The following is a 24421-nucleotide window of genomic DNA, read 5'->3' as shown; positions in this document are numbered from 1 at the left end:
CTGATATAATATTAATACATTTACTAAGTTTCTTTGTGTATATACTGCCTCTTAGGGGAAAGCTTTAAAGGCAAGTCCATTTGAGGGTGGTTTACAGTAGGGGGCTAATAGCACTACTACTATCACTAAGCACCAGTGCAGGAGGGGACATTAACCACACTATTACTGACCACTAATGGTGGGGAAGGGCGGGGTGTTAATAGTGTATAGTGAATAGACCACTGGCAGCTGAAAAGAGGGTGCTATTACATGACTTTGAAGAGGTAATGTGATAGGTTTCCTCCTCCTTCGTTACCAGTTTTTTCCATTCATAGAATGAATGGGATTTTGCTTGCTTTGGAGTCCTGGCACAATCAAAACACAAAGTTCCAAGGTAATGGATCTTTATAAAGATGGGAGGGGATATAAAAAGATATCCGAAGCCTTGAATATGCCAGTCAGTACTGTTCAATCACTTATTAAGAAGTAGAGAATTCAGGAATCTCTTGATACCAAGCCAAGGTCAGGTAGACCAAGAAAGACTGCAACCGAAAGTGCCAGAAGAATTGTTTTTGGGTTGCAAAGAAACACCCACAGGTAAACTTAAGAGAAATACAGGCTGCTCTGTAAAAAGACATTGTGGTTGTTTCAAGGAGCATAATATGACAATACTTGAATAAAAAGGAGCTGCATGGTTTTGCTCTCAGAAAGAAGCCTTTACTGCGCCAAGGCCACAAAAAAGCTTGGTTACAATATTCCCTCACATGCCTGATGAAGGGTTCCTGTGTGGTTTTGAAACATTGCACTTTCTTCTATGATGTGATCCTCTTTGCAATAAAAACCAATGTGGACCATATTTGGAGATCCATGGAATTCTGGCGGATATGTACGTTTGCCTATGATGTTTCCAGTTCTAGCTGGTAGTCGCTACAGCACCCGCTATTGATGTGCCGTTTTTCCAGGAATGTATGTGATGGGAAAATAGACAAAAATGTCATAAAACAGTCTGGTTACAATATTCCTGACAGCTTCTGGCAAACTTTATTCTGGAGTGACATCACCAAACTAGAGCTTTATGGTCACAACTATAAGCATTATGTATGGAGAGGGGTCAAGAGCAAGAAGAATACCATCCCCACTGTGAAGTATGGTGACGGCCCACTGATGTTTTGAGTGTATGTGAGTTCTAAAGGCAATGGGAGTCTTGTGAAAATGGATGGCAAGATGAATGCAGCATGTTATCAGAAAATATGGCAGACAATTTGCATTCTCCTGCATGGAAGCTGCGCATTGCACGCTCTTTGACTTTCCAGCACGACAATGACCTTAAGCCAAGTTGACCCTCCAGTGGTTACAATAGAAGAAGGTGAAGGTTCTGGAATGGCCATCTCAGTCTCCTGACCTTAATATCATTGAGCCACTCTGGTTGTCTTACATGAACCACAAGTTTGAAATCTCCCCAAAGACTTTGCATGACCTGAAGGCATTTTGCCAAGACGAATGGGCAGCTCTAACACATGCAAGTATTCGGGGCCTCAGCCTGGGTTCACACTTCTGCGGTGCGGCATATCACATGTGATTTCCACAGGAACCACACCGCATTCCTGTGCAAATCACATGTGAATTCTGTGCAGTGCGATTTGAGCCATTCATTTTGTATGGCTCAAATCGCACCACATCTGCACCAAAAAGGTGCAGGACCCTTTTTTTGGTTCTCACTAGAATCGGATCGCATTGGGTATTCACACCCATGCGATCCGATTCTGCACATCACACTGTGTTTTTCGAACTGATTTCAGGGTGTTGTTAACTTAACATACACACCTGCAGTAGTTCGCATGAACGGAGTGCAATTGTAATGCGGTGCGGGATTCACACAGAAACCGGTGTGAATTCTGAACCGCATCAGTGTGAACCCAGGCTCATAAACAACTATTACAGAAAACTGTACGCTGTCATTGATGCTAAAGGGGGCAATACACAGTACTAAGAACTAAGGGTAGGGAGACTTTTGACCAGGGGTCATTTAATTTGTTTACTTGTTGTCATTATTTTTTTATGATTGTGCCATTCTGTTATGACATACAGTTAAATATAAGTCTCATAGGAAATGAAAGAGCTGTGTTTTGCCTGCTCACTCGTGGTTTTTTATTAAATGATACATACTGTATATTACTAATTCTCCAGGGTATGCAAATTTTAGAGCACATCTGTATGTTAAAAAGTACTTAAACCCAACATTTCATATTCCTGATCTGTCCCTGCTGTACTATGTATTTGTATGAAAAGTATCCTGTTCTCTTTGTATTGCTTCCTTTGTGTGTGACATCCCTGGTGTCCCTGCCAGTCCTTCTGCTTTCCCACTAAAAACTGACCATGCTTGGCATGGGAGCACATTGTGGTGAGCTCTCTAGCTGTGCTGAGAACTCAGTATGCTCTTCGACAATGATCAGTCTTATGTTCTGCTCCCCGACCCCCCCCCCCCCCCCTCAGTCATTAACTGGGAGGTTCTGTGTCCTGCTGTTTCTTCTCCCCCAGCTCTCTGTTTGCTGCACAAGGAGCTTAGAGGGTATGTAATCACGTATAAAAAATATTTTTATAATATTTTTTTTTATATCTATACACAAATGTTTTGCCTTTAATTACCATTTTAAACTAAATGAGTTGTTTTACAAAGGGAGGGTTTACATTAAATGCAAATATAATCGTTAACATATAAAAAATTGTGTAGCGCTAAATAGTGAATGCAAACATTATTCAAAACACAAATGACAAAAAGTCCATAAGATGTAGATAACTGCCACCCAGCGCATGAAATGATAAGGAAATCAATGGTCCTCTTCTCCAATCTCGTGTAGATGGAGTCACCACGTGTAAATCACCAATTAATCAAAAGGCTTACTAGAAGCCCTGTAACCCTCTTAAGAGAAGTCAACAAAAGCTTTCATAGACTGAAGCAACAGCCACCAACCGACCATCAGCAGCAGATAAGAAACTTGTCACCAGCTCTTTTTCTTGTAAAGGGATAATATTGACATAACAATGAAGATCTTGTATACAGTCATTATAAAAAGCTCCGCCAGGCTCCGTTTAACCAGTATCCCACCATTCCATCAAATATAATCGTTGCCATCCCTATCATGTGATACAGGCTACCCGAAAGGTCAGTTCACACATCTAAAGAGAAATTGTTCTCCTACAGAGGATTTTGAAGTGGACGCGCAACGGATGAAAAACATGTCTCTAGAACAGGGGTACAACAAATACAAAGTGAATGATGCTTACCAACAGGTTAAGAGTACATCTAGAGAATCCCTCCTTAAGCAGAGAGGATCCATTCCCAAGAAGAAGGAAGCAGCTATCATGTCTTTGATTTTTTCAACACGGTACAGCACGTGTATACCGTTATATGGTGATCCGGATTATAAGGCCTTATTATCTGAAAAGGTGAAGTTTGTGGCGAGAAGAGCGAAAATTATTGGCAATATGATTTCTCCAAGCATGTTTTATTCTAATCAACCCAAACACACTTGGTTAGATAAAACAGGCTTTTTCAAACGTAATGCTACTTGCTGCTCCAGTTGTCGATTCGCCAGGGACTCACACACCATTATGTCTTGTGCAAATGGAAGAAATTGCACCATTAAACAACTTACTAACTGCCAAACACAATATGTCATCTATGTGATCACCTGCCGTAAATGTAATATACAATACATAGGTCGAACTACTGTGTGTGATAGGATGCGTGATCACTTGTCAAACATTAGAGACCAATATTTCAAGACATTTCAAATGGTACCATAATTCTGACACCATCTCTTTCAGGATACAAGTTATTGAATGTATAGATATTTATAGCAGAGGCAGTGAACGGTTTTTCCTTCTCTGCAAAAGAGAAGTATTCTGGATCTTTAAACCCGAGACACGAATCCCCAAAGGACTGAATTTTTAACGGGATGTCACCCACTATTATGAATAAGTAACTTCCAATTGTCATTGCTTACCATTATTCCTTACTATTTGTTCAATTTTCCTCTTCTTGTCTTGTTTCTTCATATATATGTGTGTGTGTGTGTGTGTGTGTGTGTGTGTGTGTGTATATATATATATATATATATATATATATGTGTGTGTGTGTATATATATATGTGTGTATGTGTGTATATATGTGTATATATAAATATATATCCCATATAATGTCCCTGATTAGGACAATAATCCTGAAATTCCTAGTTTGTAGGTTTAGTTTATATTTTTCTTTACATTTTCTTACTATTGTTTTTTTTTCATCATCATTTTTTTTTATTTTTAATTTTCTCATTTTTTCATTTTCCACACTACACAGGATTTTTTATACTCATTTTTTATTTTTTCACTTTTTTTACATACACTTATACAGTTATTTTTTTCTAAATACATTGCACACTTTTGCACCTGTATCATCACTTATGTTCTTTAATATCCATGTACATTAGAAGTTTTCAGTTCCTTCTATTTTTTATTTTATTTTTATTACTTATACATTATATTCCCTTTTTTCCCCTTTTTGTTTTTTTTTATTGTTTTTAACATTATTTTTCTATTAAAGTTAATTTTTTTTTTTCATTTTTATTACTTTTTTTTAATTTTCTCTCTACCTTTTTTTGCCCTTTTTACTCACTTGCATTTGTTACACTCATTATCTTTTTCTATTGGCATACATCTGTGGATTTTCACTTATCTCATGGCCAATGATGCACATATAATGCCTGGTGCCCAATGTCTTTCCCTCCTCTGTGACCAAGCCCTAGTGGGCAGGGTGAAATACATCAGAGGGCGTGGCCGGAGCGACCGCTGAGGCCATCTTTATATAGAACTCCACAAGTGGTTAGAACGACCTCCTTTTCACTATTGCGCCCACATAACTGGAGACGTTTGAGGACACCGCTCCCCCTTTCATACTGGTGAGGTGATTATTGAGCTCCAGCTTGGAGCCGCGTCATCACCTTATACGCACCAGCACAAATACATTCTTTGTTTAAATGACTGGTCTTGAGACAGGGTCTTTTTAAAATGTAGGTCTCTAGAGCCATAGACAAATTGGATATTGTGGCCTCAGCCAGTGGTGGGGGAGTTGGTAGAAACATCCATTATGCGGTTTTAAAGCTTTGGTTTAATCTGAAGCTTCATTTTGACATTAACTAGTTATAAATTATCTGGTTCATAAATTTCGTTCCCTTTCCTTGTGGTGAATTGCAGAACCCATAAATTATTTCCACATACCTTCCTTCTGCAACATGAATTTCAGCTGACGGTTAAGCAAAGGATTTTCAAAGAAATCATCTCCATTGCTTCTTTCCTTGAATTATCCTTGTCTGCCTCAGATCCTGGAACACGAATACATTCATGTGGAACACAGAAGCAAATATGTTTACCTACACTATGTGCAGCATTAAATATGTAAAATTAGATTTGTCACAGGTAATCCACATTTCTCGTATGCAATTACTGTTGCTAAGACAATTAAAGTGCGCTTTTTTTTTAATCCCTTTTTAAAAATAAAGTTGAGAAAATTAAAGACTGTTTTCATTGTGTAATTCTATTAGGTTTATCTCCTATTCATGAATAGAGAAAAAAATGAATAACATTAGTCAATTAAAATTACAATTTGGTATACATGCACTACTAAAAGCTGTATAATGGAGAAACATAAGGTGGAAGTTTGTTCCAAATTTCTACAATGTGCAAATTTTTTGACTTGGTGATGGGTTGCTCCGGAACAGGGCATTATCATATGGGGTTGATGAGTATTAGGGGTGTTGCTGCATACTCCAGAAGTTGGAGGTTTTTTTTTTTTTTTTTGAAAAGTCAGGGATCACTTTTAGAAAGGTTATATCGAACAAACAGATACAGAGAGATACCTTATTATCCATTTGCAGACCAGCAACTGCAGCAGCAGGCATTATACCAGTATTTTTATATAGCCAGTGGTTGGCTCTCTTCTAACTAGCCGCTGGATCGCTTTTACAAGCAGCTGGAGGTAACCTCCCCACATCCCTGCCACCTTCTGTGGCTTTATTGAGCTGTCCAGTCCCAACGGGACACCCAATCAACCAGCGGGTGCTTCCGCCAGCTGATTATAGAGGCAAACAAAAACTACTCTGTTCCCCTCTATGATATAGGCAATCGGAACCAATGAGCACACATTACTTCCAGTTTCCCTCAATGTTAACAGCGCCATTTTAAAAAAATGAAAAGCATTTGATCACACCGATCTTGGTGTGATCAAATGCTTTTAAAGGCAGAGGAGGGATCTAGGGTCATGTATACACCAGATCTCTCTATAAAGTGTACCTGTCACTGCCTATTGCTGTCAAAAGGGATGCTTAATGTGACATGACAGCAATAAAAGTGATCAAAAAATAAATTTAAAGTGAAAGTGTAAAACTTAAAATAAATAAGTAAATTTAAAGCACCCCCATTTAACCATGCTTGCGCACAAAGGTGAATACATGTGCCTTTACTGCACGCACTTAAACAGCGATCGTCCCACACGTGAAGTACCACCGCAAATGTCAGATCACGGGCCGTAATTCTAGCACCAAACCTCCTGTGTAAATCTAAAGTGGTAACCTGTAAAGGCTTTTAAAGAGTTGCCTATGGATAATAAAATTGACGTAGTTTCTCGCTATTGCATGGGCGTGTGCAATTTTAAAGCGTGACATGTTTGGTATCTATTTACTCAGTGTAACATAATTTTTTATATTTTACCAAACATTGGGTTATGTATTGTTCTCTGAGGCCTCTGCTTTAAAAAAATATATACTGTTTGTGTGTTCTAAGAAATTTTCTAGCAAAAAATACTGATTGTTACATGTAAACAAAAAGTGCCAAAAAGGCTAAGTGGTTATGCAAGCTTTTCATAAATCCCAGTACAGCTAATTGAAACAGTGCTTCAAGCCTCAAAAAATGTATTAAATTAAAAGCAATAGTCTCTGGCATACTTGCATGCTTTTAATATGTCATACAGTAAAGCAAAGAAATTGTGAAAATTGATAAATTATTGGCACCCCTAGAAATGACTATAAATAATAGTATCATAGTGATTTTCCATAAATAGTATCACATATGTACTCCTAGATTGTAAGCTCTAAGCAGGGCCCTCTGTTTCCTCTTCTACCAAATTGTATTGTAATTGTAATGTCTACCTTAATTTTGTAAAGTGTTAAGCAAACTGTTGGCGCTATATAAATTCTGTATAATAATATAATAATTAAGTCTTGTAATCAGTTAAGACAAATAGTCAAATTGTTTTAAATCATTGTGTGCTCCACTCTGAACATGGACCAAAGAAAGCAAAGGAGAGAGTTGTCTGAGGAGATCGGAAAGGAAATTATAGATCATCATGTCAACGGTAAAGGAAATAAGACCATTTTCAAGTAGCATAATAATCCAGTGAATACAGCTGTGAATATTTTTAAGAAGTTTGTTGTCCTTGGGAGTGTGGTCAACCTCTCTGGTTGTGGCCAGAAGAGGAAAATCGACACCATACAGAATAGAAGGAGAGTGTGAATGGCAGACAAAGAGCCAAGGAAAACTTCAAAGGAAGTACAAGGTCAGGGCAGCGCAATGTCTGATGGCACAAACCATGACTCTTTGAGCGACAGCAGGCTCAAAGGAAGAAGACCCAGGAGGACTCCATTGATGAAAGAAAAACATAAAAAAAATCGAGACTGTAATTTACTAACATGCATATTGACAAGTCAGAATACTTTTGAAAGATTGTCCTTTAGACAGATGAGATAAAATTGGAGGTTTTTGGCAAGTCACATCAGCATTCGCGGACAAAAAAATGAAACTTTTCATGAAAAGAACACCAAAGTCTACTGTAAAACATGGAGGAGGCTCAGTTATGTTTTGGGGCTCCTTTACTGCTCCTGGCATGGGGTTCCTTGGATCTTTGCAGCCACAATGACATTTCAACAGTATTGTGGAAGTCTGGAGAGAAATGTACTTCCCAGGGCCAGAAAGATCTGTCTTAGTCACATGTCATGGGTCCTCCCAAAAGGATAATGACCAAAATACACAACTAAAAGCACTCAACAATAGTTAAGAACAAAACTTCGGACTATTCTACAGGATTCAGAGATCATAGAATCCACTTCAGAACATCTATGAAAAGAGCTGAAGAAGCTTTCTAAAGAAAACCCCTTTCAGACCTGAAGGAGCTGAAGAAGTTTGCTTAAAAGCTAAGTTCACCTTTCAGAACATGTTCCACCCATATCTAGGGTAGAATATGTAACATGTTCCAGTTGCTGCCACCTTTCCCTTGATCCCCCCTCATTGTGACCGCGGGTAAGGGATCTTCTCCCTGCACCTGCGGTCACAATTTAAAATCAGTGTGGCCGTGCGGAGCTCCACCCACATAGCCGTGTCATTCATTCACAGTTTCCCGTGAATGGAACTACAAATACTGTCAGCCTTTGCAGCTGATGTTCCAAATGAACTGCAGGGGTGCTAATGAGCGCTCTCTTAGTTAATTCACAAGCTCTGCAGAATGTAAACAGTCATCCCATATCCTAGGTATGGGCTGAAAGCTGCAGGGCTTGTCTGCAGGAGTTTGCCATTGCACCCCTGATCCACTGATCATGGATGAAATGCTTTCCAGGCTCCTGCAAGAAAAAAAAAAATACATGCAAATTTTTTTTTTTTGCTAAAACTTGTACATTTGTTATTTTTTCTAAAAGGGTGAACTTAGCCTTTAAGAAGAGTGGACCAAACTACAGTACTTGTTAATAGTAGTGTAGTGTAGGTACAGATCTGATTGGGAGCTACAAAAATTGTTTGTTTGTAAATTTTGCAACTAAAGGTTTTGCAACAAAATATTAAATCTAGGGTTGCTTCACTTTGCCCGTGCCATTTTCAACCTATTTTTTTTGCATTTAAAATATGCTGTTGAATCACAACAAGAGTCTAATTTCAATAAATAGGAAGTAAACAGTAATTAATGCCAATAACATTGGTTATTTAGCCACTTATGTTTAAAATGAGCTCTCAAACCTCTCCTTTTCCAATTAATTTCTGTTTGTTGAAACAAGCAGTGCACGTTTGTTGCAGTAACATGCACTGCCCTATACACACTACATATTCTATAGTTCATAGTCCTAAGTCCAACTTGTGAGCGAGCAAGAGAGGGTGGCTATGTTCTTACATACAGTGGGATCACAGAGAACAAACGTAGCCACCGTCTAACAGGAAGTCCGATCACAGCAGCAAAAAAAAGAAAAAAAAAGGAATTTGGAGACTTGGAGGAGGATGAGAGCATTAGAATGTACTTTTCTGATATACAAATATATACTTAACTAGAGTATGAGACCATTTGTAGTGACTTCAGCATGTAGATGGCACTGAAAACAGTGCAGATTTCTTGGCTTTTATAAAAACTAGGTGGTCAAAAGAACTCGTAAGTGGAACCTCACCCCTGCTTCCCAATCCCCAAATGTTTGACTTTAACCTCCCTAACGGTATTCCCGAGTGTAGCTCGGGGTAAAATTTCTATACCAAAAGCGGTAACCCCGAGCTACAATCAGGCTTACCATTCTGCGCTGCATAGGGAGTCCCTGCAGCACTTACCTTGTCCTTGGCTCCCGTGATGTGTCCCCTGCAGCGTCCCCAGCCATCTCCTCCGGCAGATGCCATCATCCGCTTCCTGTGTTCCGGTCCCTGTGACGTCGGGACGTACGGGCGGCGGCGGGAAATTTGAAAGTTTAAAAAAAATGTCATTTTTTTCAAAACGATTTTACATAGTAAAACATTGCTGTTTCAACCCATTTCAAATACATTTTGTCCCTAGTGCTTTGTCCTGTCCCCTGTCTGCATTTTGATTGTTCTTTCTGCCTGGAAACGTAGAAAAGTCCATGGCGTCCAAAAAGTGTCCCTTTAGGTCAAAAGCAGGTTTAGATCAGCTAGAGAACAGCGATAGTAAATCAGAACCACTTGCAGAATTGAGTGATAATGATTCGTGGAGAAATTCGTCATCAGACACTGAAAACAATTTTGCGACTTTGCTCAGCGATGTGCGAACTTCTATATTTCAAATTTCAGTGTTTTTGGTTTGATTATATTATTGAATTAAATGTATGATTTAGAATCTTGTTCAGACAGATTTCAGTGAGTTATTCCTAAAAATTGCAGCCTACAATAAAAAACTACATATTTCCATGCAAAATAATGGTACCGCTTTCAGCACCAAAAATATGAAATAATCATACCGCTAGGGAGGTTAACTGCACAAAGGCATGTCCATAAAGACATGGTTTGATTAATGTACTGTTGGGGAGCTCAAGTGGATTCAGAGAGCCTTGATCTCAACCCTACTGACAACCTTTGGGGTGGATTAGAATGCCAACTGGGAACCAGGTCTTTCTATCCATCACCAATATCTGGAATGGTGGCTGTTGTAGTTGCAAAAGGTAGATTGTAAGCTCAAATTGGCAGGGTCCTCTGTTTTCTCTTGTACCAAATTGTATTGTAACTGTAATGTCTACCTTCATTTTGTAAAGTGCAAACTGTTGGCGCTGTATAAATCCTGTATGATAATAATAGGAGACACCTATTTCGATGTGTATGCTTTGGAATGAGATGGTGAACATACCTATATAGATGTAATGGTCAGGTGTCCATGTACTGTTGCCCAAATGGTGTACCAGTTGTGGTTAGAATGGACTTTGAGAACTTATAAAGACACTATCAGTGTCAAAATGTCTTTTCACGAAGGCAAATAAGTAAATTAAAGTATTAGTACTATCCTAAACTGCAGAGATCATGTAGAATTTCTTTGATGAAAACAGACTGTTTTGAAATGTTGAACAGCTATTGAGGAATTATGTCCTAGCCCTGCAATTCTACCAGTACTAATAATTAGTTGTCTATTTGAAGGGATACTGAACAGCATCACTGAAATCAGTTAGATGTAGTAGTATAGCAACAGGAGAAGGCTTCCAGTGTGACATCAGCTTTTTTGATCACCACTTTTGGGTCAGTCTCTTGTGCATTGGCTGGCACAGATATACCTGAGATGTACGGATAGCTGGAAATTCTGTATATTTAGTAGGACAGTCCATATTCTGTTCAGTAGTGGTGTGAAACAGGGTTCATGACATAACAAAATATTAATTACAGCGCCGATTCAATAATATAAATTAATCTTCAGTATGAAAATTAATGCACAATAAATCATTCAATAAATATCATTAAATAAAATCCTCCATACAATACAGTGAAGGAAATAAGTATTTGATCCCCCTAATCAATATATGAAAATATGTTTAACCAAAATTAATTTCAAACAAAATTCAAATAAAGCAATCCAACGGTGCAATGACTAAAATGTTCCCATCACCACTGTCATTCGTCCAGGGGTAGAATAATCTTTGATCCAAGGTGACGACCCCCACAAATGCGGGGAAAATGCACTTACCAGAAGTGCGCGCTTATCTCTCTACAAGATTAGGCAAACAAAGCTTCTATAAATTACAAAGATCTTCCAAACAGGTGCAAGGCTTCACCTCCACTGCTGTCCTCTCCCGATTCAGTGGTTAGATTTCACAGCCCGCATAAAGAATAAAAAAATAAAAAAAAACAGGTTCCCATAGTGTAGTAGCTTAAACATCCAAATTTATTTGATACAAGTAATCACGGTACTCACAAAAGCTGTTAAGGCATAAGCTTAAAATCAAGCATATAGATGTGTTGGCCACTCCAGCCCTTCTCAGCTCACAGAAACCGCAAAAATGACAGGACACAGTTCCTACTCACTCCCAGCATCAGGCACCACCCCTACATGTTTTGTCTGCTCTGACTTCATCAAGGGGGTTCCCCTTTGATGAGAGGATAGCTGTGGAGGTGAAGCCTTAAAGTGGACTGCACCTGTTTGGAAAATCTTTGGAATTTATACAAGCTATGTTTGCCTAATCTCGTAGTGAGATAGGCACGCACTTCTGGTAAGTGCGTTTTCCTGTATTAGTGGTAGTCGTCACCTTGGTGTAAAGATTATTCTACTCTTGGAAGAACATCATTGATGGGAACTTTTTAATTAGTACACCGTTGGATTGCTTTATTTGAACTTATTTTGTTTGAAACTAATTTTGGATAAAAAAAAGTTTCATGTACAGTGAAGGAAATAAGAATTTGATCCCCTGCTGATTTTGAATGTTTGGCCACTCACAAAGAAATGATCAGTCTAAAAATCAAACGGTAGGTGTATTGTAACACTGAGAGACAGAATAGCAACAAAAAATTCAAAAGAAATGCATGTCTAACAAATTATGCACTGATTTGCATATTCATGAGGGAAATAAGTATTTTATCGGCCAAGCCAGTCTCCAGACCTTAATCCGATTGAAAATCTGTGGAGGGGGCTGAAAGTTTGAGTTGCCAAATGTCAGCCACCAAACCTTAATGACTTGGAGAGGATCCAAGAGGAGTGGGCCAAAGTCCCTCCTGAGATGTGTGCAAACCTGGTGGCCAACTACAGGAAACATCTGACCTCTGTGATTGCCAACAAGGGATTTGCCACCAAGCACTAAGTCATGTTTTTTGAAGGGGATCAAATACTTATTTCCCTCATGAACATGCAAATCAGTGCATAATTTGTTAGACATGCATTTCTTTTGAATTTTTTTGTTGCTATTCTGTCTCTGTGTTACAATACACCTACCATTCGATTTTTAGACTGATCATTTCTTTGTGAGTAGCCAAACATTCAAAATCAGCAGGGGATCAAATACTTATTTCCTTCACTGTATTGTTTGGAGGACTTTATTTGATCACGATATTTATTAAATTATTTATTGTGCATGAGTTTTCACACTGAAGAATAATATAAATTATTGAATCAGCACTGTAATTAATATTTTGTAATATCACTTAGGGGTTTACATATCTTTGTAGCTGCTGGTTATTAGTAGAAAAATAAGTTGTTTAATTTTCTCACAATTTATAATATTCATCTGCATGGAAGGGTTTATACATTTATTAGGGCAGCATGTAATTATCTGCTCAAGTGGAGAGAAATGCTGAACTTCCCGTTCAAAAGCAAACCTGTGCTCAAATGTTAACATACTTGCTAGCTGCTAGGATGACTAAATAAATTGTAATGCAAGTGCTGAAATACTTGCCTTTTCTCAAGAAAATGCCGCTCTTTGTTCCCTTCAGTGCTGATCACATGACTAACAGCTTGGAGAATTGGTCACATAATCTATGCTGAATGTGATATTAAAGTTTCTTTTTTTTCATCTAAAATGAAAACATTAGTTTATACTTAAATACAACCAATCACCCGCTCTACTATGTGTAAAAACAATATAACAAATTATGTATAAATCAGATTCCACTAAACAATGCTGCTGTTCAAAAAGTGCAAAAACACCATGGCATATACTAATGAATAAGACAGCACAAAAAATATATGGTTATAATAATGTCCACAATCTTAAATAATTTGTGCTTAAGTGCTCCAATAAAGAAATCTGTGTAAAAGTAAGGAAAGTCCAAAAAATATAATCTATCCCATTCCTTTAAGACAAAAGATAACACCACATAGTGCTCAGTGGACCCTCCCTTGTGTCTTCCACACTCGCCAAATATGATGGACTTCTAGCTTTTTGGACTTAAGAGTCAAAAACACTTTTTTCTCATGAGATGTGCTCACCGAGATATCCAGGGTTCAAAAGAGTACTGGACCCATGTTTGTGGAGTATAGATGCAATTCATCAGTATGTTCTATAATTCACCATGCGGGCAAGAGGAAAGCAGAAAGGACAGTAATCGTGTAATGTTGTTGGGCTATTTATTCCATTAAAAGCAGCGATACATATTACACTCAAATGAAATAAGCAATACATGAGCCTTTTGGTAATAATTCTTGTTTAGCTTCCAAAGATAATACAGCGCTAATAAAGATGTCTCCGGAGCGCTGCTGTTCACATGTGCTCTACTCACCGGATGTGACGTCACACAAAACCACTGGAACCGGAATTGCGTCAACATGTTTTGCCCCTCCTCCAGGGCGTCCTCACAGACTCTTAAACCCAAAAAGCTAGGAGTCCATCATATCTGGTGAGTGTGGAAGACACAAGGGAGGGTCCACTGAGCACTACGTGGTGTTATCATCTTTTGTCTTAAAGGAACGGGATATATTATATTTTTTGGACTTTCTTTTACACAGATTTCTTTATTGGAGCACTTAAGCACAAATTATTTAAGATTGTGGACTTTATTATAACCATATATGTTTTGCACTGTCTTATTCATTATTATTGCTTTATACTTACCTGCTCTGTGTAAGGATATTGCACAGAGCAGCCCCTTACCTCCTCTTCTGGAGATGCCCGCTCCTCCTCTCCTGAGTATGCCCCCATAGCAAGCCACTTGCTATGCGGGTGAGCTCCCGAGCTGGGCTGTGTGCGTCCTAAGACACACACAGCTAAACTTGTCCCTGCCTTCAACTCCCTTCTCACTGGATTTGATTGACAGCAGAAGGAGCCAATGGCATCAATCTGTCCTGTGCAAGCAGGGATAGACACCAGTGCTGCTGCAGATGGGCACAGTGCTTGATGAATGTAGGACTACTTAGGGTGGTATTTAGAAAGAAACAAACAACTGGTGATTTATTTATTTTTACCTAATGCAGATAATGCATTAAGGAAAAAAAACCTTTTGACTTTAGAGCCATATGAAGGGGAAGGTTAGAAATCATTTTGTCTGATCCTCGTCCGCTGACTGTTAAAGTTAAGATTTGGTGTTTGGTTTTGAAGAGTTTGGTGTCAGAGCGGTTCCTATTACAATATCAATGCCATTAGACTCTGAACGGCAAAGATTTTTCTCTGCCACACAAAGTAGTTAAGCAATGTAAGCGATCATTGCAAGGCTTTCAGGAAGACAGTGATTGAGCTGATGTTAGAAGTGCTGCATTGCTGCCCTCTTGTGTTTATTTCACGAACAGCATCAGATGGCGTGTGATCCGTCAGCATTCCGAAGTCCCAACCTCTTAGGCCTCTTTCACACCATACATACATAAAGACATGCAGATTTGACTTACATAGGCTTTTTCAAACCATGTGCAGATACGTGTATATTTATTATGTAGGTCTTTGCAAAGAAAACCATTGATGTCTATGTTGCAGCGCTCCTTCAGCGTTACCTATAACGCTGCCTTCTCCTCTTCACTCCCTATTTCTTTAGGGGTGCCTCAAGGATCTGTCCTTGGACCCCTTCTCTTCTCCATCTACACTTCCTCCCTTGGTCACTTGATAAACTCCCATGGCTTTAAGTACCATCTCTATGCTGATGACACACAAATCTATCTTTCTGCCCCTCACCTCACCCCTTCAGTCTCCTCTCACATTACTAACCTACTAAGTGACATATCAGCATGGATGTCACTCCACTTCCTCAAACTCAATCTTTCCAAAATTGAGCTCTTAGTATTCCCCCAGCCTGTGCCCCTTTACCCTGACTTCCCCATCAAGATCAATAACACAATCATCATTCCCTCCCCTCATGCCAGGGTACTAGGTGTACTCGTAGACTCCCATCTCTTCTTTCACCCCCAAATCCAATCACTGTCCAAATCTTGTAGACTTCACCTCCGCAACATCTTCAAGATACTCCCATTTCTAACCTTGGAAACCACTAAGCAACTTATTCACTCCCTTGTTATATCTCGCCTCGACTACTGTAACTCCCTCCTCATTGGCCTACCTCATCGCAGGCTATCCCCTCTTCAGTCTGTCATGAATGCTGCTGCCAGACTCATCCACCATACTAAGCGTTCTGTATCTGCCACCCCTCTCTTCCAGTCCCTCCACTGGCTTCCCATTGCTCAACGGATAAAATTCAAAAATTATGCAGCGCTAGAGAGTAAAATGGTCATACATATCCGTTACAGTAAATGAACCTGAACACCAACGTTTCAGTGGCGCTCAATGATGGTGAAAAGCAATATGGATAAAAAACAGTCTTATGTGTGAATCATAAAAGGTGCATCACGTGACATCTGTGATACAGTCAATATAGCCATATGGTGCAAACATCCGTGACTCCTGTGGCTGTGTAAATGGATATATATTGCACTAACCAGATAGCGCAATCACTTGCGCATGGAGTATATAAAACTTATTCCTGGTGTTCTGGATCTGGAACACTGCAAACGGATGGAGTCATCAGGGCAGCAGCAAACACCAGGTGTCATCCATCCATAGAAGGTAACCAGTCTCCAGATTACAGGTCTCAGCCACCAGGGGGATCATACACATAGAATACATCTGGTCATCAGGAATCACCTTCAAAAAAGGGGGCTCGCAGAAAGAAATACACCCAAGAAAAAAGCCTCCAATGGTGTAGCATTTTATTAATTGAAATGAGACATCAAAAACAAATGAATCACAGCTTACATCAGGAAATCCAAGATGGCAGCCGGCCGTCAATATATGCTGTGCGGGATGTATGTAATGCTTAGGGGCACCTCCTTCAATTAATAAAATACTGTTGCTGTATTGTCTCCTGTTATATTGTAAAGCGCTGAGCAAACTGTTGGCGCTATATAAATCCTGTATAATAATAATGTGTCCTGTTTACACCAAAACATTACTGTCATTATTATTATACAGGATTTATATAGCGCCAGCAGTTTGCTCAGTGCTTTACAAAATGAAGATAGACATAACAGTTACAATACAATTTGCTACAAGAGGAAACAGAGGGCCCTGCTGGTTAGAGCTGACAATCTAAGAGAAAGGGTTGAGTGATAAAAAAAAAGTAATAGCTGTGGGGGGATGAGCAGATGGAGGAAATAAATGGCAGTTTACTAGGTAGAAGCTGGATAGGCTTCTTTACAGAGAGAGGTTTTCAAGTATCGTCTAAAGGTGGATAGATTAGGAGATAGACAGATTGGGGTAGGGAGTTCCATAGGATGGGAGAAGCTCAGGAGAAGTGCTGGAGGCAACCCTAATCGGAGGTGACATGGTAACTAGAGAGCAGAAGGTCTTGGGAGGATCAAAGAGAGCAGTTTGGTTGATATCTTGAGACCAGGTTGGTGATGTAGCTGGGGGCAGAGTTGTGGATGGCTTTGTAAGTTGTTAGTATTTTGAATTTTATTCATTGGGCGAGTGGAAGCCAGTGGAGGGATTAGCAGAGAGGGATAGCAGACACTGAACGGTTGGTAAGGTGGATGAGGCTGGCAAGAGTATTCATGATGGACTGGAGGGGGGATAGCCTATGTAAAGGTAAGCCAATGAGGAGGGAGTTGCAGTAGTCGAGGCGAGAGATGACCAGGGAGTGAATTAGAAGCTTTGTGGTGTCATTAGTTAAGAAGGGGCGTATTCTGGAGATGTTGCGGAGGTTGAGGCAGCATGATTGGACAGGGATTGGATGAGGGTCTGAAAGGATAGTTCAGAATCCAGGGTTACCCCTAGCACCCTGGCATGGGTTGATAGTGGTGTTATTGATCCTGACTGAGAAACTGGGGCAAGAGGAATGTGGGGGAGAAAATATTATGAGCTCAGTGAGTCATGTCATGTGAGTTTTTATCTTACGCAGAAATATGTAACATTAGGCAAGGACACAACAAAAAAATAGTTCTCTATATGCCCTGTTCACACCACAACACTGATATCGCAGATTTTTTCTGAGAAAAAAATCTTCAATTTGTATACATTTTTCTGAGCAGAAAAAAACTGACATGACATCAACATTGTGGTGTGAACAGGGAACATAGAGAACACTTGTTTTTTGTGCTCTTGCAGAAACACGTGCAGAAAAGCTCATGTCTCTGCACATGGTGTGAACGAAGCCTTATGCAGCTTAGGCTGCATTCACATCTGAGCAGAGCAATTTTCAGGCGTTTTTACTTACTTGTTTCTTTTTTTTTTTAACAGAATATTATTTGCCTGGTTTAAAGAATTTTGTAAGCATTTCAGAATATTTTTACTTGTGTTTTCAGCCTCATGCGTTTTTGCTTTAGTCAGTAGGTGTTTTTACAGTCTAAACAAAAAGGCTAAAATACAGCTGAAAAATGCTCAAACTTTTGCCATTTTCAGGTGTTCCAGTTGCAGTTAAAGGGGCCAAAAAATGTCCAAGTATGATGCAAAAGTAGCTCATGTAGCTTTTTTACCTCTAGGCATCTGAGTGGTCATATGTAAACAGTCACCATTGTAATACATGGGGTTTTAGATGTTGAACATTTTGAAGCTTCAGCGACAGCAATTTTTTTTTGTTTTCCCCCGTAGTTCCACTTTCAATTGATTATATTCACCAATGTTACTAATATGTCAGTTTTAAAACTGGGGATCTAGGAACATGCACTGGTGCACATTTCTAGTTCTCTGCTGCAACACATGATCTTAGTATGGGGCTTTGTGTTTCAGGATTTAAGTAGGCATGTTACAGTCAGGCGGAGGACTCCTGTATGGCACAGAAAAAATGTACTTTTATATGAAGCGTAAAATCACCCATAATGGAGTAATTGACAGGTGTCTGTGAATTGTTTTTACTATTTATTTTATGATTCTGATACCCTTTTACAGGGTAGGCACACATCAAATTTTAAAGTCATTTTAGTTTTGTTTAAATCAACCAATGAAGCCTGCTGCCAGCAGATTATCAAACTCTATAAAACAACTAATGATTGCTTTGTAGGTGTCACAGCTGTCTGGAAAGGTTCCATACTTATATCGCCGAAGCAGCACAGTACAAGATCTATTCATTTACATTTTGAATCTAGTAAAAATTACATGCTGAGCTGGTGATGCTGCATTGTTTGTGTGTGGAAGTCGGTGGGAGCTCTCTGATCCTGTCATTCACTCCACAGTGTCTGCCAGAAGATACTTGACAGGTTAGGAAGCGTGACATGCCTGGCAGGAAGGGTGACACAGCACATAGAGGTCTAGCAATGTATGCAGCAGCTGTCATAGACAGTACTCATTTATATCAGTGAAGTTTTCCTCTGGGTTTCAATTGTTGCTACAATCAGAGCTGTAAGCCATTGTAGCAAAGTGGGGTCTTTTTAGTTATGTATTGTACAGCGAAGCCTTGGAAATGAAGATAAAGCAGGCATGATTTTTAACCTTGTATGCTTCCCAATACTAAATCTTCAGTTTTGAGTACTGTTGTGCTTTTTATATCATAGACCCCTTTTTTCTGGTTTCCAAAAGCAAGCAATTTATTATCAATCTGCATTGAACATTTTTTTTTGACAACAGTGCCTCCTACTGGACAATTGCTGCTGTTCCTTTGAGAGGGACCAGTCTACCTAACAGACAATCTGGCATATAAAATAAATTACATTAAAGAATGTTAAAAGGGGGCACAAAATATGTGCTGACTTACATGGGCATGCGGCCGCCTCTCCCTCTGTTTGATTATAGGGTTGTTAATAGGTTTAATTAATCACCTCAGGGCAACGTAAATTATAGATTAGTGTCTCTTTAAGAAACTGTAGGAGTTTGAGCAAGAAGAAAAGTACCCCTGGTGACCCAGGGAAAGTTCTAGAATTAGGGGCTTATTATATAAGGAACCACCTGAGGAGGAATTCTGCCAGTTGGTCAGTGTTGCTCAGCAAGCTTGCCACCCTCCCACCCCTTGTCACATGACACTTTGTGGTTTGTCACCCTTTCAGGAAAAAAGGGGCAACTTGTGTTAGATTTTATTTATGCTATGCTCGAGTCCTTAATGACTGAGCAATTCAGTTTTTGATGTTAACGTTCAGTAGTATATAAATTAATAAGAAAATTTTAAAGATATTTTATATTATTTGAATATTAATTTATTTACACCAATAAAAGTGCCGCAGCCAAAATTTTATGCCAACAAAGCATTTTGTGTCATTTATTTATAGATAGTAGTATTCGGGGGAGGGAGTATGTGCAGCCTGCATTCCCGTAAGTTCACCTTTTCACAAAAAATATTAAATGCACATTTTTTTTTGCAGGTAAAAAAGTGTGCATTTATTATTTTTTGTTGCAGGAACCTGTAAACCATTGCTCCAGCAATCAGCAGATCACTGGTGCCATGCACATCTCCTGCAGACCTGTCAGTATATCTACTTGCCCGTACAGGATGTTGAGCAAGCCGATATACTGATAGGAAGATTCAATGAACTACCACGGCGTTCCACAGCACTGTGGTAGTTCATTGAGAACTAACATAAAACAGGTGCAGGAACTCAACCAGTTTTGTATACAGTTTAGGTGAGTTTAGCATTTTTTCTGCCAGAAAGCTCCAATCAGAAACGCGAACCAGAAGGGTTTTTTTTTTTTTGTTCCTGCCTCGAAACGTTGAGCTTAAAATATGTTTCTAAACATCCTAATGTGCACAGACACATAGTATAACACTGAGCTGCTTCTACAGGCAAAACACAAAGATTTTAAAGCCAAAAAAGGAGTCTTACAGAACTGAATGTAAGAGCCCATTTAGATCTATGCATGTGTGTAGAAGTGCATTTTAATGAAACTGAGTCATCTTGCATCAAAGTGCATTTCCTTTGTGTAATGACTTGCATTATTGAAATGTGTTGATCCACTTTTTCTTAATGTTTTTCACTTTGAGTGAATAGAGTTAACAGCCATTATCAAAGATTTGTTAATACCTTTTGCCAACCCATCAAAATACATGCTACATGGGTTATAATGCCTTGCCATTGACCAACACACTAAAACCCCCAAAAAAGAACAAAAAAACCCAGAAAAAAAACAGAAGAAAAAAAAACTTTTTTTTTAATTGTTTTTTAAAAACGAACTCTAGTGCTAGGATGGGAATATACACATTTTTATTATGTAGAAGTTGAGGAAATTGTACACTTGCCTTTTAGCACGTTGCAATGCATACAGCCTCGGTCACACGTGTGTACTAAAGTGTACACCCGTGTGAGTGCTGTGTTTTGCCTGCACGGGATGCACAGGTGCTCCAGTAGAGTGCAGGACCATTCTAAAATCAGGAAGTCACAGCCAGCTTCCAAGGTAGCTGCACCGGGGACCTGAAAACCAGTAAAGAATCAGCCCAGGTGAGGCCAATAATGTACTGGTAAGTGTCTGTTTATTAAGAATCAGCAGCTAAGGCATTTGTAGTTTTTTCAGAAGCGACCAAAGTTCCAGTTTAAACCTGTTTTTGGACATTTTCAGTGTATCTAAGCAATGTCATAAAGCATATAAAGGCAAGTCAATACCAGAGTTCTCAAGAAGCTCCAGTTATTTTGTAAAAAATCTCAAACTTTGGACATCCCCTGTAATATTGGTAAATCCTTTATTAAAACAATAGAAAATGTCACAACAGCAACTTTGTCTACAGAAGGCTACAAAAATCTCAATGGCGCCAATGGTATCAGTTGACATGCACAGCTAAGGTAGAGAACGTATTGAACGAGTATGATTCAGATGCTCCACTAGGGACCAGAGTTTCTTTGAAGGTCCCTGGTGAAGCCCAGACCTTAGTCCAACTGAAATTCTGTGGCAAGGCTTGTACATCCCTAGTAAAGACTTACCCCAAAAGACTGTAACTGTGGTGAATAGCATTGCAAGGCACTGTAGAATATATACATATGATTGAGATCATATCTCTTTGTTCCTCTCCTCAGGGACTGACGGTCATCTTCCAGGTGGCACTGGCTCTCTTAAAGGTACGTTAACCTTGTTGCTATGTGTTATTGGTGTGTTTTAACTGAATAGAACAAACTTTCTTTGTTGCCAACAAACCAGATTCCTTTGATATCTATCTGTCATTTGCTATTCAGTCATACAGCAACTCTGAAACACTGGTGGTCCCTGCTGTACTTGTGCTGTTGGTTAACCCCTGTCTCCTTGTATGGAGTTGGACTTTTAAAGTCTACTATATAATGGATCAATTACATTTTGTACAGATTTTTTCACTGATAAATTGTTTCAACATATTATGTTTACTTTTAGACACATATCAGGGAATAAATTGAGCTTCCTGGGCCAAAATAATGGCACAAGAAACTGTTGGAAAAGGCACACCATGTTAACTAAGCAGATAGACCTGTTGTATGTCTGTTTGTCCCACCCATGCCAACTTCTATTTTGGGGTGAAATAGAAACCAGCGCAGGTCTGCACTTAATTAGCACTGGAAATGTGGTAGTTTTCAATTTAGAAAACTGCCACAAATCCCCACCAACTCGGAGCTGGTGTACGCAATGTGAGCTGTCAGCAGACAGTTCATATCCCTCTCTCTGCCCATGCAGTGGTCACACTTGCACAAGCAGAGCCTGTGCGGTTAACAACCCCCCTTCTCCCTCGTGCTCTGAGTTGAGCAGAGGGCAGGGATCAGCAGAGAGATCAGAACATGCAGCTCTCCTGTATCTGCTGTAGCTGTCATAGACACATCAAAACAGAGAACTGATCGCTCCTTACTAATTAATGGGGCTTCATCCCTTCTCTTAATTAGGAAGAGCATCTGGTCCATTTTTTATGTTTAGAAGAGTGGTTCAAGCATTGTTCCTGCTGTCAGCATACAATAGTGCGGCAGGGTAGTTCCCTGCATTCACATCACTTGTGTGGAAGCGGGCATCTGTCAGGTTTTTTGTTCTTTTAACCTGCTGGTTGAACAAAAAAAAAACTGTCCATGTCTTTCCTGCTTCAGGGTCGGTTCACACCAGGAATCGCTCAGGAATGCATTGTGCGTTCCTGTGTGATTTTACATGCAGATGCGGTTCTGTGCTGTGTGATTTCTGCCCATTCATTTTCAATGAGTTGAATTTGCACAGCACGAAGTGTAGTGCATGCACTACTTTGCGAAACTTACTGTAACTAATCCGGTGTGGGAAAACGCACTGTGTTTGCGACCTGCATTGGGGTGTCATTAAAGTGATTCTGAGGCTTAAATTTAACCAAAAAAATAATAAACATGTCTATATTTACCTCCTGTGTGCAGTGGTTTTGCACATAGCAGCCCCGTTCCTCTTCTTCTCGGGTCCCCTGCCTGCGCTCCTGGCCCTCCCTCCTGTCGAGTTCCCCCACAGCAAGCAGCTTGCTACAGGGGCACCCGATCATGCGCACTCCCCAACTGCTGCTCCGTGTGTCTATTCACACACAGAGCCATGGCTCGACCTTGCCCCCCCCTCTCTCTTCTTATTGGCTCACTGTCTGTGATTGACAGCAGCAGCAGCCATTGGCTCCCGCTGCTGTCTCAATCAATGAGGAGAGGGAGTCCCGGGATGATCGAGAATAAAAACCCCTACTGCCCAGGTTATTTTCAAGTTTTCAGCACTCTCACACTTTGAATGAAAAGTATTCATTCATGCCACACTGTACCCAAAGGAAATTTTTATTATTTTTCTGAGACAGATGAGATTTTCTTTTGGTGGTATTTAATCACCAAAAAACAAAGAAAAAACACATTTTCTTTGTTTCTGTTATAAACGTTTGCAAATTCATAATTTTTCTTAATAAATTTAGACCAAAATGTATTCTGCTGCATTTATTTGGTAAAAATAACTGAAATCAGTGTATATTATTTAGCCGGTGTAAAGTAATATAGTCTACAAATGGTATATATATTTAAAAATCGATCAGTCCTAATGTACTGTTTGCCTATCTCATGTCCTGGTATTTTAGGGTATCTCAGCCCCTAAAATTCAGGACAGAACAAATATCTCAAGTGACCCCTTTTTGGAAAGTAGACCGTTAAATGTATTTAGTAAGATGCATGATGAGTTATTTGACATATTTTTTTTTTATTCACACTTTTTTTATAAGAATTAATTTCATAAAGATATCATTTTAACAAGTTACAATTTACACACAGTGTAGGCATACTTAGAATTGCACCCCAATAAACATTCTGCTATGCCTCTCAAGTATGGGGATACCACATGAGACTTTTTCACAGCCCAACCACAAACAGGGATCCAAAATCCAAGGAGCATCTTTGGGCTTTCAAAGAGCATAAATTATATTTAAATTATGCATCTAATTTACTGACTACCTATTACATTTTTGGAGGCCCTGGAGCACCAGGACAGTGCAAAAACCCACAATATGACTTCAGGGTGCACCTTCAACCTGGTTCACACTGATTTGATTTCTGATGCATTCCAGAATGCATGGAATCACATGACAAGTGAACGAACATAAGTTTGTGTTGCAGCTGTTCACATACTGTATATACAGTGTGAATCTGATGCGATTTAAAAAAGAGTCCTGTGCGAGTTTAATGTGGTGCGATTTGTAGCTCCATAGACCTAAATGAAAACTGCATCTGTGGACTCTAGGATATTCCAATACCAACTAGCACTGGAGCTGCTCCTGAAATCACACTGAAAAATGAATTGAACATGCACCGCATCAGTGTGAACCTTGGGTCAGGCTTTCTAAGGACTTTAATTTATGTATCGAATTTCGTGATTACCTATTACATCACCTATTGGAAGACCTGGAGCACCAGGACAGT

At 39.4% G+C, this 24421-nt stretch overlaps 1 protein-coding gene across 1 annotated transcript in view; it reads left to right on the top strand.

Annotated features, from left to right (window-relative positions):
- Positions 1–24421, top strand: part of LOC149429339 (rab GTPase-activating protein 1-like) — a 187338-nt gene that overhangs the window by 38583 nt on the left and 124334 nt on the right. Inside the window, exon 6 of the mRNA XM_089666607.1 lies at positions 21590–21631. Within this exon, the coding sequence (XP_089522733.1) occupies positions 21590–21631 (42 nt within the window). The remainder of the gene's footprint in view (positions 1–21589; positions 21632–24421) is intronic.

Source organism: Staurois parvus, unplaced genomic scaffold (assembly GCF_062004578.1).
Source record: "Staurois parvus isolate SC_StPar_1 unplaced genomic scaffold, SC_StPar_1.0 ptg002753l, whole genome shotgun sequence".
Taxonomy (NCBI): Eukaryota; Metazoa; Chordata; class Amphibia; order Anura; family Ranidae; genus Staurois; species Staurois parvus.
The sequence above is the reverse complement of the archived record's forward strand: the minus strand, read 5'-3'. Positions and strand labels throughout refer to the sequence as shown.